This window comes from Pipistrellus kuhlii, unplaced genomic scaffold (assembly GCF_014108245.1).
Source record: "Pipistrellus kuhlii isolate mPipKuh1 unplaced genomic scaffold, mPipKuh1.p scaffold_m20_p_32, whole genome shotgun sequence".
NCBI lineage: Eukaryota > Metazoa > Chordata > Mammalia > Chiroptera > Vespertilionidae > Pipistrellus > Pipistrellus kuhlii.
In genome coordinates, this window is record NW_023425532.1 from 6369110 (window position 1) to 6384503 (window position 15394).

Here is a 15394-nt window from a genome sequence, read left to right on the forward strand (position 1 = left end):
GCAAACACAAAGAGATTTAAGGAAAGAAAAAAAGGTAAACCAGTTCCCAGGAATAGCTTTTAGGAAGGTTCAAGTAGCATGCATTATTGCCTTTTCCAGGCAGGACATAAGATGATCTGTGCATAGCTCACAATTCCACTACTGTACATGTTCAATTTATCGTTTTCAATACAAATAAAGTGCGTTTCAGTTTGCCTTGTGCAATATGCCAGTTAATCTATTCTATCTCATTGTGGAGCTCTTGATATGCCTAGTCCCCAGGGTCCACAGTTTACCTGACTCAAAGAATCACCAATGCCTGTGACAAGAGGGTGTGTGGGGGGGAACATTAGGGATTTTTTTTTAATCCTTATTAAATTTCAGCTTCTTCCTTGGTCATTACAAACAGCCTGGCTCACCATCAAGCGAAGTCTGGTACCTCATAGAGCAGGGTGCCCAGTTTTAAACCAAAATTAGAGCTATTTGGGATGGGGGGTGGGGGGTGGCTGTGGCAAGGAGAAAAACAACCAAAGGCAGGACTGGCTTTTTCTACAGAGCCTCGGATTTCAAAATGACTGCCTTGGAAGCTGAAATGACCCAGATTATTGAAGAAGGGGTGGGGGTTGGCGGGGAGTGATGGGCATTCATTCTCCAGCAGAATGGCTGTGGTTTGGTGTGGGAATGGAGAATTTCAGGGAGGAGGGGGGGGCGGGCTATACATAAAACCAGAAATAACAGGAAATGTTCTTTAGGTACCACCCACCCCTCCATCCAAGTGAATCACTGCAGTGTCAGCCCAGCATTGATTCCACGAATTGCCAAATAGGATGAGGTAAGGCACAACCATGAGCCCCCACTACCTCCTCCCCTCGCCTGCCCCCCCACCCCCAGCGCTCAGCTGCACTCATCTCAAGGTGAGGTGCACCACACAACCCCTGAGACCTCGGCTGAAGGGCTGACGTCACCCTTCTGCATTGAGCTTCAAGGACCCATAGCAGCACTATTAAGATCCTGTCACCAAGTGGCGGAGATCCTCCCCCAGGGCTCTGCGGAGGAGCTCACACAACGATAGAAAGATCGCAATGATAGAAAGATATGATGAAAAGTATGAGAGTGAAGGGGAGTGGGGAAAGGGTCGTAAGACCCATTTCCTGTGTCGCAGAGAAAGCTCAAAGATGCCTACTGGTTTATGTAAGAGCCTCTCCCCTCCATGCGTCTTCCCTCGGAGGTGGCTGCTTTGATGGCGGCGCCTGACCCCCTACCAGCTCCATCAGTGCGCTTGGGGGCCTCTGGTTACCCTTGTCCTGCCAGAGAAATACAGATCTCCTGGCGCTTCCCTCTTGCAATCCCGCGGGTTCGGGAGTAACCAGGAATCTGGGATCAAACCCTGAGCTCCCACGCCCGCTCCCAGCTGGCCACAGGTTAGCTCCAATTGGCACCGGAACAAGCTGGTAAAGGAGGTTATGGAGGGGTGTTCAGAGAGGAAAATAGACTAATAAACCCGCAACTTTCCCCACAAGCTGATCTATGCAGAGAGCTTAAAAAATAAATCAATGCATTGAAAAATATTTGCAAAGGTCGACAACCTGCCATTACCACCACCAAGCAGCCCTTTGCAGCCTACACCGGGCAGGGTCCAGAGTCCAGGGTCCAAGCAGCCCCAACGCACCCCCACATTCTGCAGCCCTGGCCCAGCACCCTGTTGGGGGTCCAGATTTGATTTTGGATTTGGGTGTTTTCCTCCCGCTTCCTTTCCCGCAGCATCACTGCACGTACTAACCCACTGCAGCCAGCTTCCAGAGCCGGCGTGGTCACTCACCCAAAAGACGAAGGAGTAGATGATAAGGAGGGTTTTGAGACACGTTATCACAGGTTTGGTCTCCATTCTCCTCGATGCCATACTACGGAGCTCCGGTGGTGGCGGTGGCGGCAGCGGCTGGCTGCGGCGGGCGCTTGGGAGGGGGGAGGAGGCGGGGCCGGGCGGGGCGGGGCGGGGGCGTGTGCCACCAGAGGCCTCGTGCACGCGCGCGCAGGCAAGGCTGTGAGCAGGGCTGTGAGCGAACTTGAGCGCGCACTCCATGGGGCGCCCAATGAAGGAGCAGGACCTGGTAGTGACTGTGCATGTTGAGAAGGCTGCCTGCCAGGGCCAGGCCGCGTAGGCCCAGACCCCCAGCCAAGCAGCCTCACCAGACAGCTGGGAGTGAGAGCCTGGAGGTTTGGTAGTCTGTCAAGGCTACTAGTAAGTCTTACAGGCCGCTGTGGCACATTTACTTTGCACGTAGTAGGACTTTACATATGCCGGCTTTCTGCACCTGGCTATGAGATGATTATTGGCATCCCGGAAAAGCAATTCTGTTTCTGCATTTGGACGCCCCACCAGTCCCTTCTCAGTTGGAAGTGGCCCAGTAGTCATGTCCTTGGAACAAGCAGGCCTTGTTTGTGCCAGGAACAGACTGTGACAGGTGGTTGGAGATACAGCTGGAGGGATAATCAGGAATCCCAGAGTTCAGACAGACACCCCAAATCCTCGCGACCATTTTTTTTTATTTCCTCACATTTTGAAATGATGAAACTGAATGACAAGAAGTTCTCTATGAAGGTACCATTATTCCCGCATATTAAATGTTTAACAGATTTAAAAAAAATGTTTAAAGTGCCGAAGAATCATTTTCCCCATCCTAACAAGTACAGACCAGGAAAGAGAGCTGTATCAAGGTAAAAAAATAATGCTCAAAAACAATTAGAAAATTTCTCAAAAAAGCTAAACATAGAGTTAGCATATCAGCCAGCAATTTCACTCCTAGATATATACCCAAGAGAAATGAAAACATCTTCACACAAAAGCTTGTATGTGAATGTTCATAGCGGTACCATTTATCATAGCCAAAAAGCAGTAACAACCCTAATGTCCATCAATTATGAATGGATAAACATAATGTAGTGCATACATTCAGTGAAAAATTATTTGGCCACAAAAAGGAATGAAGTACTGATACAACATGATAAGTGAAAGCAGCTAGACACAACAGAACACATAGTAAGTGACCCATTTATAGGCAACACAATAGATCTACAGAGACAGAAATAGATTAGCAGTGGCGGGGGGTGGGGGGGGCACCAGGAATAAGGAGTGACTATTAATAAATAGGGGCTTTCTTTGTGGAGTGACAAAAGTGTTCTGGAATTAGTGGTGATGGTTGCACATATGTGTGAATATACTAAAAACCACTGAATTGTACACATTAAAAGGGTAGCTTTTATGGCATATGAATAAAATAATAACATACACTTCACCCAGATTTCCTGTGGCTCCTTTGTTGAGGAACATACAGTGCAGATTCTGTGGGAGATGGAGCTTGATTCCTGAGCAGCTCGCAGCCAAAGTAGCAACACTATCACAAGCTAACTCAGTCATGGGTGATGTTAAGGGTATTTCTTGTGAAGGAATAAAAACAGTCCATAAAGCTTGAGGAAAGCCTGCCAAGGTCAGTTGTTGCAGGAGTAATTATTGCCTCCAATGAGTTATACATGGTCCCAGGTCAGTGAGGTCATTGTATAAATAGGACACAAATATGAGGAAGAGGAGAACCTGCCTAAGGAAATGACCAACCATTATATCGATAAAAGGTTACGTGGATTTAGAGGGGTGGAGAGAGGAATATGGGTACTGGTTTAAAAAAGATTAGGAAAGGATTGTCAAAGTTTCTGTTGTAAAGGAAGACCCTGCATAATGATTCCCAATTCTGGTTGCTCATTTGCTTCAGTTGGAGAGCCTTAAAAAACAAACAGAAAACTATGACTGCCTGTATCCAATCCCAGGTAGCCTGAGTCATTTGGTGTGGGGTACAGGCTCAGCAGATTTTAAAGTTCTTCAGCTGGTCCTAATAGGAATCAAGTTGAGGAAAACTCCCAATTGCAATGAGCTTAAACTCAACGTCAGAAAGGAGTGTCTACTCCCCCTTTACAGCTTTCAGGCAGCAGTAGGAAAAGGACACTGAAGACTAAAAGCTCATTGGGTACCCTTACCCAAGCTAAGGTTTAGCTTCAAAAAGTCTTGGCCATACTAACCTAATTTTAGTTTAGCCTTCAACATAATTTGTTCCCTGGATAATAGAAGAAATATGAATACAGTAAGTTTAAAAGATTGAATTGGTGCTTGAAATGTATTGGCTTAGTTGTAATTTTTACACAGATTAATTATATTGAGGTATAAGATACTCAGCAAATTGCAAATTCTTTTGTACAGAAGTGTGAATAACAGTCATAGTAATTCGTTTTTATAAATTGCATACTTAATACACTTGCTATATATGGTCATTTTTCTCTGGTAGTAGTTGCTATAAGCCTTGCAATTCTAATGTGGTTATCCTCTGCTAGTTTCAGCAATGCATGTATTATTATGCATTGGATAATAGTTTTAGTTTTAGTTTTTGTTTTAAGCTTTGTCAGATGACTCTGTTTTTCTTAAATATGTGTTTCCCTACTTTAAAAATAATTACTGACAAATATGCATTTCCTATATGTTTGTTTATACTTGGATTATTAAAAAAAAACACTTTGTTTTATTTTTTAACTTGCTGCACTGTTTTGATATCTTTTTTGTTAGATTATGTTTAGAAACTTTGCATGAGTTCATAAGTCTTAATTATGAAAGTGTTTACGTGATTGATGCATTCCAAAGTGCATCAGAACTGTCATTCCCTTCTATTATCTTCTCAGGAGTAACACAAATCAGGTATCTCATCACCATTTGGTAAAACACAAACTCCAGTGACTCCCAAGGACACTCACAACGTTTATATTCACAGGCTGTTTGTAAGGGTGTGGGTATGTGTGAAGGGTTGCGTGTAGACACTTACTCTGTGTTTGTGTGTATCTCTATGTAATCAGATATATACCACATTGAAAATATTCAATGAAAATCTCTAGATGTGTAGATATATGTTTGTGTGTATCTCTTTCCTTTTGTTTAAAAATTTTCAAAAAAAACCTGAGTGGCTCTCTTCAATAGAAGAGATGTAGATTCCAAGCAACCCATCTTTTTTTCAGTGTGTTCTGTACATAATTACCAGAGAGTATCAGTATCAGGCATATATAAGACATATATATATATTTGCCTATTAGCAGTGGTGACTAAATTGTCAGGTTAACATGTGCTATTCCCTACAATAAAAATACTGTGAGATGAACAAGTAGAAAAGCATTTCTTCAAGCTCTCAATGACAACCAGGGAGTTTATGTGTGGACATCAGTCACCTTTGGGGTTGCTGTGTACAATGAGATTTATAATCATGATATTCTTGGGTGGTAGTTTTAAGACAATACTACTACAAAGCATTCCAGCTCTTGCTGGCAACTACTGTTTAACAATCAAATCTGCAATAATGGTTGGAAGTGGTGGGATTATGAAATTGTAAATGTTTTTAGAAAAACTTGTGAATGAAAATGAATCCAAGTGTTTCATGTGAAGATGTTGAGCCATTTATATCATGCATTCCAGTCTCATGGAAGAAATTTTTGAAGATTAAAAAAGAAAATAATCAAAATGCTTTTTAAAAAAGTCTTGCCCAATCATGTTTACTCCATAAAGGGGTCAGAAATCGCAATTTTCAACCAAACAGGGACATTACTGAGCATCATAAATAATTTTGTGAATGAATGTATGATAAATGGTACCCATCAGCTCAATTCACACCCCATTTCAGAGTTTTTCTGGACATTTTTTTAAGGCATCTACATATTAGGTTCAGATTCTTGAAAATTTGAACTGTACTGGCAAAATAAATTATTTAAATGTAAAGATAAATATGAATATGCAGTAATGGAGTTAATGGGCAAATTAGCATAGCTGGTGGCTAGATCCTTACTCCTCAAATTGTGGATATAATAGGGTGACAAAACATCCCAGTTTTCTCAAGATTGATGAGTTTCCTTGCACTTTGGATTTTCTTTGCTCTTGGGCAAACCAAACCTTAGGTGACACCCCAAGCCTATATTTACAAGATCCCTGTGAAATTCAAATGCATAGTCATATTTGTCATTAGTCATTAACTGAATTGTGTTGCCCAAAATCACAAGTTGAAGTCCTAACCCAAGGACCTCAGAATGTGATCCTATTTGGAAATAGGGTTGTGGCAGATGTAATTATTTAAGTCCAGATGAGGTCATACTTGAGCAGGATAGACCCTTAATCCAATATGACTGGTATCTTTAAATGAAGAAGAGACACGGGGAGAAGGTCATGTAAAGACACAGTGGCACACAGGGAGCATGACATGTGACTGAATGGAATGAGGCAGTTGCAACGCAAGAAATGCCAAGGATTCAAGATCACTCGTAGAAGCTAGGAAGAAGCAAGAAAAGAATCTCCCCAACCTCAGAGGAACCATGGCCCTGCAGACACTTTGATTTCAGACTTCTCACCTCCAGAACTTGAAAGAATAAATTTCTGTTGTTTTAAGCCACGCATTTTGTGATACTAATACATGTCTAAGATTCACTGGTCTCCAGTTCATCAAAATATAACCACAGCTGTCATATCACCCTGCAATTCCACTGCTAGGCATATACACAAATGAACTGAAAACAGGTGTTCTAACAAAAACTGGTACATGAATGTTCAAAGTAGCACTAGTCATAATAATTTAAAGGTGGAAACAACTTTAAAAAATGTCTATCAGCTGATGAATGGGTAAAGCAAAATGTGATATATACTTAAACAAAATACTATTCAGTCATAAAAGTGAATGAAGTACTGACACACGAGACAATGTGGATGAACCTTGGAAACATTATACTGAGTGAAAGAAGCCAGACACAAAGACCACATACTGCGTTATTACATTTATATAAACGCAAAACAGCCAGAGACAGAAAGCAGAATAATGTTGCGTGAGCCTGAGGGAAAGGGGAATGGGAAATGACTACTTAACAGGTAAGGGGTCTCCTTTGAGATGATAAAGTAATTCTGGAGACGAAACTGGTTTGGCTCAGTGGATAGAGGTTGGCTTATGGACTGAAGGGTCCCGGGTTCAATTCCGGTCAAGGGCATGTACCTTGGTTGTGGGCACATCCTCAGTGGGGGGTGTGCAAGAGGCAGCTGATTGATGTTTCTCCCTCATCGATGTTTCTAACTTTCTATCCCTCTCCCTTCCTCTCTGCAAAAAAATCAATAAAATATATGTTTTTAAAAAAAATAAATTCTGGAGCTAGACAGTGGTGATGATTGTACAGTGTTATAATGTAATTAAAGCCACTGAATTGTACACTTTACAATGCTTAAAATGGTAAATTTTGTGTGTATTTTATCACACAAACATACATACATGCACACACACACACACTCAAAGCATATAATAATAATAATGACAAAGGCCCTATGGAGAGCTTGGAGACATGTGGAAATCAGGGCTTCATTCCCCCCATAGATTCTGATTGACTCAGTCTGTGGTGGGGCCCCAGAAATAAGTATTTTTAAAAGTTCCTTAATAATCTAGCTGGGATTAAAACCTCTGGGACAGATAAAATAAACTGTAGAAATAGAATAGACAGTCCTTGTAACAGTGAGAAAACTTGGAGGATAGCATTTAAAATGCATAATCTTAATAATACATTCAAAAAAGGGACTAGTTTACATTTATTACAAATATGTATATGAGGAAACATTTTAGTTATAAAGAGGAATTTTTATTATAATAAGAAATGAAACAATAGGAACATGTATATGCAATATGGTCTCAACCATGTTAGAACATATAGAAAAAAAATTGGAAGAAAAACCATAGAAAATTTTCACATTGGCAACTCTAAATAATGGGGTTATAGATGATTTTTTATATTGTATTTCACAGAATTTCTATGTAATATTTATAAAAGAAAATAGGAATATTTTATAAAAATTATTTCAAAATTAAAATATTAAAGTTTTAGGACTAAAGGAAGGAAAACTTTGAACTGTTTTGAGAACCTCCTTGAATGAAATTTGAGCATATATCTATTCATCTAAATTTCTATCTTTATTGAGATAACTATGTGCTTTCAGGAACTCTACTTGAGCACCCAAAATTATTTTACCCTGGGATACAGAAATGTCTGCAGGATTAAAATTGTATTTCCTATAACTTTGTAGCAAATTATTAGGATTAGGTCAATTTCAGCACTAAATGCATAGGTTGGTTTTCTTTTTTTTTTTTTTTTAATCTCTATTGTTCAGATTATTACAGTTGTTCCTCTTTTTTCCTCCCATAGCTCCCCTCCACCTGATTCTTACCCCATGCCTTTATCCCCCACTATCCTCATCCATAGGTGTAAGATTTTTGTCCAGTCTCTTCCCTCACCCTCATACCCTCTTCCCCCAGAGGATTGTCAGTCTGCTCCCTTTCTATGTCCCTGATTCTTTTATATTCACCAGTTTATTCTGTTCCTCAGATTTTTAATTCACTTGATTTTTAGATTCACTTGTTGGTAGATATGTATTTGTTGTTCATAATTTTTATCTTTACCTTTTTCTTCTTCTTCCTCTTCTTAAAGAATACCCTTCAGCATTTCATATAATACTGGTTTGGCAGTGATGAACTTCTTTAGTTTTTTCTTATCTGTGAAGCTCTTTATCTGACCTTCAATTCTGAATGATAGCTTTGCTGGGTAGAGTAGTCTTGGTTGTAGGTTCTTGCTGTTCATCACTTTGAATATTTCTTGCCACTCCCTTCTGGCCTGCATAGTTTCTGTTGAGAAATAAACTGACAGTCTTATGGGTGCTCCCTTGTAGGTAACTAACTGTTTTTCTCTTGCTGCTTGTAATATTCTCTCTTTGCCTTTTGCTCTTGACATTTTAATTATGATGTGTCTTGGTGTGGTACTCTTTGGATTCCTTTTGTTTGGGGTGCTCTGTGCTTCCTGGATTTGTAGGGGGAAGATTTCAGTCATTATTTCTTCAAATAGATTTTCAGTCTCTTGCTCTTTCTCTCTTCTTCTGGCACCCCAATAATTCAGATGTTGGTATGCTTGAAGTTGTCCCTTACACAATGTTGATATTTTTGGATTCCTTTTTTATTTTTGTTTTTCCAGTTGGGTGTTTTTTGCTTCTTTGTATTTCAGATCTTTGACTTGATTCTTATGATCCTCTAGTCTGCTGTTGCATCTCTGTATATTATTTTTTTATTTCAGTCAGTGTATGCTTAATTTCTAGTTGGTCCCTTTTCATATTCTCCAGGGTCTCACTAAATTTTTGGCCTTTTCTAGAAAATTATTGAAAAAACTTATAACCATGGTTTTGAACTCTATATCTAGTCATTTGCTTTCCTCCATTTCTTTCATTTGTGATCTGTTTCTTTGTCTCCACATTTTGGCTGCTTCCCTATGTTGATAGAGTGGCTTTGTGTGCTAGGTGTCCTATAGGGCCCAGTGGCTCACCCTCCCCAATTACCTGAGGTGGACACTCTTGGTGCACCCTTTTGTGGGCTATGTGCACAGTCTTGTTGTAGTTAAGCCTTGATTGTTGTTGGTATCACTGGGAGGAATTGACCTCCAGGCCAATTGGTTCTGAGGATCAGCTGTATCTACAGTGGTTGAACTTCTGTGCTGGAGACACCCTTACGGGACAGGACTTGCTTCAGTGGAGCTTTGGTGCTCACTGAGTCTTCCCCCTGAGGGTGTCCCTCATGAATCTGAGGAGTTGTAATCTGGATGGTACCACTCTGACTCCTGGGTACACTGGCTCTTGGATCTCCAAGGAGGTGCTAATTTAGCCTCTGCCTGAGGACACCCATCAGGAGCTATGGAGAGATCTGCAAATTCCTCTTCTTTGTTTGGGTTTTGGAGATGTCCAGATGAGGTCCAGGTGCGAAGCAATGCAAGCTGCTATGGGGCTTTGGGCCTTCTTTTAGATGTTCTTGGTCTGTCTGTATCAGCTGCAGTTTGTTAGGTAAGTTTAGAATTCAAGGGACCAGGCCATTCATATGCAAAAGCCTCTGTGCACAGCCTGGTAGGGCAGAGTCTCAGAGCAAAGCAAACAGCAATGGCTTCCCATCAGCCCTGCCCTAAGAGGCCCCCGGGGCTCAGTGTCCCACAATAATCACTGCAAGCACCTCTGAGAGAAAGCCACCCTCAAGTTCCACCCAATACCAGACAGTCCAGTTTCTCCCCTGATGAATCTGGATCCCCAGAGTCTCACCTGAAACTGAAGTTCAGAGCAGTTGGGAGCTTGAAGTTGCAGCTGTGTACTCAGTTGCCATGTACCTCTGCCTTCCACGCCTCCTGTGAGTCTCAGTGAGCTTTTCTCTTTCCTTCTAGTTGTAGAATTTCCACTCAGCCAGCTTTCCTGTGGTTCTGGATTATGTCCATTTTGTCTTTTCGTTTTGGTTTTGAAATTGTTGTGCGAGGCAGCAGTTTAGGTGTTTATGCCGCCATTTTGGTTTCTCGCATAGTTTGGTTTTCATTTGCCTGACTAGGTACTGTTACAAATGCTATGTCCTTAGAATGGAATTCTATATAGCCATCAAATTAATGTTGAAGTATAACTCTTTAATGCAGGGAAATTCCCACACTATGTTTTTAAGTTAAAAATTAATTTATAAATAGTAAATGTAGTATGATGTCAATTTTGGAGATACACATATAAATAGTGGTAATTATTACCTTATGATCTGTTTTTTTATTCTTTATCTTTTTTGCATTTAGTAAATATTCTATAAAACATATACTTCTTTTATAGTTAGACAATATTCTATTTTCAATTGTTAATTTTTCAGGACATCTAGATCCATGTTTGGTTTGGGTGAGCCATGATACCTCCTATAACTTCCCTTTTTACCAATATATTCAAAATGACTTTTTTTTTCCCCCAAAAAAAGAGCATGGTATCTTATCTCTGCTAGTAGTATTCCAGGGTGGTTGGCAGTCACTCTTGTTGCCCTGTATTCCATAATCACACGGTATCATCTGAAGTACTATATGAACCTTTTTTTTTTTTGTCTTTCTGTCATCTTTCTAAATAATAATTCAAATAATCTTACTACATAGTAGCTGCTGAAACATCCTCCTGACATATATCCTATGGCATTTTTGAAGGATTTTGTGAGAACTTAGAAACACCACAAAGCTAGTTTTAGAATATCATCTCTTTTCCTTTTAAGTTTCAAATTCTAATTTTGTTGTATGTTGTATACCAAGTAGGACTAGAGGAAATTGATCTATGTTAATCAATTTTAAGACAACACACAAATCCCTAACACTTTAGAGCAGAATATGACTTTATAATTTCTTTATAGTTCACATGTCACCCTATCCTTTTATTAAAGAAGCCTGTCATTAATAAAAGAATCTACATTGCTTCATTTGTGTTGGAAGAGCTGAAAATGCTGTACTTAGTAAGTTAACAGCCTCACTGCCAACAGACATGCACCTGCCAGGTTGAGAGGGTACAGCCATCTGGAACAGCAATGAACATGCTGAGGAAAGCTTTTTTTTTCCAATTTTCAAAGAAAGAAATTACTGCATAAAATGAGTGCAATGGGACCAAAAAATTAATGCCCTCTCTACTCAACTGCTGTTCCTAAGCAAGAATTAATCTAGTCATTTGGTTCTTTTCAGGGAGTTTTGGGAAGAAAATCCATTTCATAAATCCCCATGGAGACAGAGATTGCTGCATAGTTATCACACCCACTGGGCCCAGGATCCCTGTGGACTGTTACATGCCTTGGCTGACTCTAACTCACCAACACTTGCTGCTGTGAAGCACTTTGATGTCCTCACTGCTAATAAGCCCAGTATGAGGTTTTGAGAGCAATTGATCCAAGATGAAATGGCTATCTTGGGCTCATTACAGGTATTAATACTCTTGGTTTTACTTGGGTGGAAGTAAGAAGACTAAAATGGTAAAGATTATATATTTAACCCACTGCATTCTCAATCTGAGAATATAAGGAAAAGAGCCTTTTATTGACTTTACCCTTAAGATTTCCAGGATCTCTCTGGGAGTCCTGATGATACCAAAGCAATGAATATTCAATTCAGTTATTAATCAGACAAAGTGAGTGTCTTAGTTTTGCTACCCCAAAAAAGCAGACCTCAAAAAATATCCAAATGCAAGTAATTTATTTGGGAGGTGATTCTGAGAAACACTATTAGGTGAATGGGGGAGCAAGACAGGGAAGATAAGGAAAGTGATAAGGGGTGAATTTTCCAGCAAGATACCACTGTGGAATCTGAAGAAAACTTGCTGACCTTTGGTGCAGTTATCTTAACTGAAAGGCTTGAGAGCTGGAGTCCTTATTCACCAATTCCCATCCATCAGTGCATGAGAGCTGCTCCCAGAGGGCTTTAATTTCCCAGCACATATATGGGACTTGTGGAATATACAGATATTCTGTGGTGTTTTTGTTTGTTTTGTTTTGTTTTTAATGAGAGAGAGAAGAGAGGGGAGGGGAGGGGAAGAGAGGAGGAGAAGAAAAGAGAGAACATTGATTTGTTGTTCCACTCATTTTTGCATTCATTGGTTGCTTCTTATATGTGCCCTGACCCAGGATCAAAACCACAACCTTGGTTTATCAGGACAATGTTCTAACCAACTGAGATACCTGACCAGGGCGCAATATCCAGGTATTCAGAATTCTATAAAAATTCGTTATCAATTCCAAATAACATAATTTCATATTTTCCTAATTAAACATGAAAACACACATTTTGTAAAGTCTTAGTTTTTTGAATTCCTGAGAAAACTCAGTTTCATTCTGGGTCCAATAGCACAGAATGAGTTCAATGTTTCTGTACCTGTGCCAATCATAGATTGAATTAAACAATGTATCAAGTTATATAGAAGTGTATTAAGTTAAAAATATGCTGCCTCTGTGATATGAAGTTTGTTTTCTCAAAAGACAGCAAACCATGATAATGGGTAAGTTGTAGATGAGAATGTCATAAGTCTACATAACTTCAAGTAGATAGTTATTTCAATTAGAATGATATCAGTGAGATTAAGTTACTTATTTAATCTCATAATTAATAATATCTTGCTTATAAGTAATTGAAGTTGATGAAAAATAAAAGACAGAAGCATTTTCCAAGTAGTAATTGTAAATCAAAATTGCCATTTGCTAAGGCAGAGTTGTTCTGCTACAGGATTCTAAACACCACTCATTCCCAAGTCTGTATATCCTCTGCAAAGGTGCTTATTTATTAAAAATATATTTATAAAGTATAATAGTCATATATAAAAGTTGCACATTTCTTAAGTGATAACACCTGTGATATTTGACCCTAGGTCAATAAATAAGATATGGCTAGTAAGACCAAAAGTCCCATCATGCTTATTTTTTAAATAAAGCCTGAACTTAGCCAATTTTATACAGCCTTTGTAGGACTAATTTACTTGTATGGTCAGACACCACCAAACTCTTTTTATTTAAAAGTCACAGTAGCAGCATAGCTTACAATCCAGAATAAATAATTCAGAGAAGATTAAATTGAAAACAAAATCAAAGTTTTTACTCAGAAACAATTTCAAATTCATTTCTGGTAATTAAAACTAAGCACAATTGTTTCCTCCAATTATGTGTTAAAGGATCCAGAGTTTAGATATTTATCTAAACTAGATATTTATTTCCCAACACGCAATTGTTTTGTTAAAGAGAAAAAGTCTTTTTGTCCAAGCCCCAATTAAAAGTTAGAACAAACTGTATACTTTAATGATATTCTGCATGCCCTTTATTTTTTACTGGGCATGCTAGAGAACTCCCAGATTAAGCGTTGCCAAATTTCATTAGGACTGTATAAACTTCCTCCTGCTAATTTAAAGGTTAACCTTCCTGTGTTGTGATTCTCCCACCGATGACAAACCTCCTATGCAAAGCTATCCCAGTTTTCCTGCCTTAGGAGGAGGATTGGGGATAGCAGGGTAAGAAAGCACTTATGACCTACTTCTAGTTTTCTGGCTTGCTTTATCTGTTTTCCCCAGGACAACAGGCACTTTCCTCCCACTATTTAAGGTAGTTCCCAAAAATTCACTTACTCATTCAAGTATTGTATTCAATTGATAAATCTTTGAGCCCAATATGTCAGACAATATCCCCTTATATCCCCCTGCCTTAACTCATCCCCATCTACCACATACCCACACCCCTTTGACTCATCTCAGATAAAGCATAAGGGAGGCTAGGGAAATGTATGCCCTGTCCTGGGGTCTTTCACATTACCAAAGTCAACAGAACCACATGGCATATCTCCACAACTTTAGATGGTAGAGCAGGGATGTGGTGGTTTCATTGAGAGTCCTTCAGGAAACCAAAGTGCTAATACCAGCAAGACCCTTCTGTCCTCTGAATGCCATTAAGCAGTTGAGTAGGTTTGACTATCAAAAGAAATCAAAGTTATTAAGCATTGCAAGGTGTCAAAGTTCTAGCTAAGATTTAGGCAACCTAACTTTGGGGTTTAACAAGATAGCTCTGGAAATGGATGACAATTAGAGTTCAACTCTATGCCTATAGAATCAGTTTTGTACTCAATATTAGGAGAATATTATTTCTGTCTACATTAGGCCAGGCAGCATGGTATATGACCACAACAATTTTATTCCTATTTCCTTTCTCCTTGAAATAATAGCTAAATGTTTTCCTGAGGGTTCTAACCTTAAGCTAGTGGATTTGCAAAAGAGTTTATCTATTATTAGTGTACCAATATTATGTCTTCCTCTTCTACTGGATATTTTTCTTTTGAACAATAACTAGCCCCTTATTTCCATATTCTTTGAAGGAATCTATTATATTATACCATGCGCCAAATTTCATTGATACCTGTGAGATCATATTGCCTCAAGATATTAAAATTATCATTAATTTTTAAAGTTATTAATTAAAGCTAATGATAACTACTCCTTCTGTTGTTATACAGCAGGAGTAGCAAACACATGGTAAGTATGCTCTAATTCCTCCTTCCTTCACAAAGCAGGCATTGCTAATCAGACACAGCTTTCTGAATACAGCTTCACAATATTTTTCAACACAAAGTTCAGAAACCACTACCAAGTTAAAGCCTATTTGCCATTCTTGGGAAGTTAGGTATGAATCCTGTTTTTAGGGGTTAATATCAAGAAAATTACTTTTGAAATAGGTCTGAGTCTATTTTTAATTTGGAAGGGATGAAAAGAAAGAGAATAGCAAACAGACCATTGCTAATATAAAGCAATGTTTTTCCAAGGAGAATGCTTATTGGATTTAATTCCCATTGCAGCAGATGGATTCTAATGTATAAACAGAATCTCCTGAGTTTGGAGAGACTTCTTCTGGGTCATTTAGCTCATAGCTCAGCACTACCATAAGTTATATCTCATTATTTTTCTTAAATCCTATCTTAAAAATGAATGTCTAATGATTCTTTAAATAGCGAAGATACTCTGGAAGTACCTGCCATAATTTCTGTATTT

General features: G+C 39.1%; 1 protein-coding gene across 1 annotated transcript in view; it reads right to left on the reverse strand.

Annotated features, from left to right (window-relative positions):
- TSPAN7 (tetraspanin 7) overlaps positions 1-1966 on the reverse strand; it is an 83756-nt gene extending 81790 nt beyond the window's left edge. The window contains exon 1 of the mRNA XM_036460520.2: positions 1799-1966. Within this exon, the coding sequence (XP_036316413.1) occupies positions 1799-1879 (81 nt within the window). The 5' untranslated portion in view covers positions 1880-1966. The remainder of the gene's footprint in view (positions 1-1798) is intronic.
- Positions 1967-15394: the final 13428 nt, after the last annotated feature.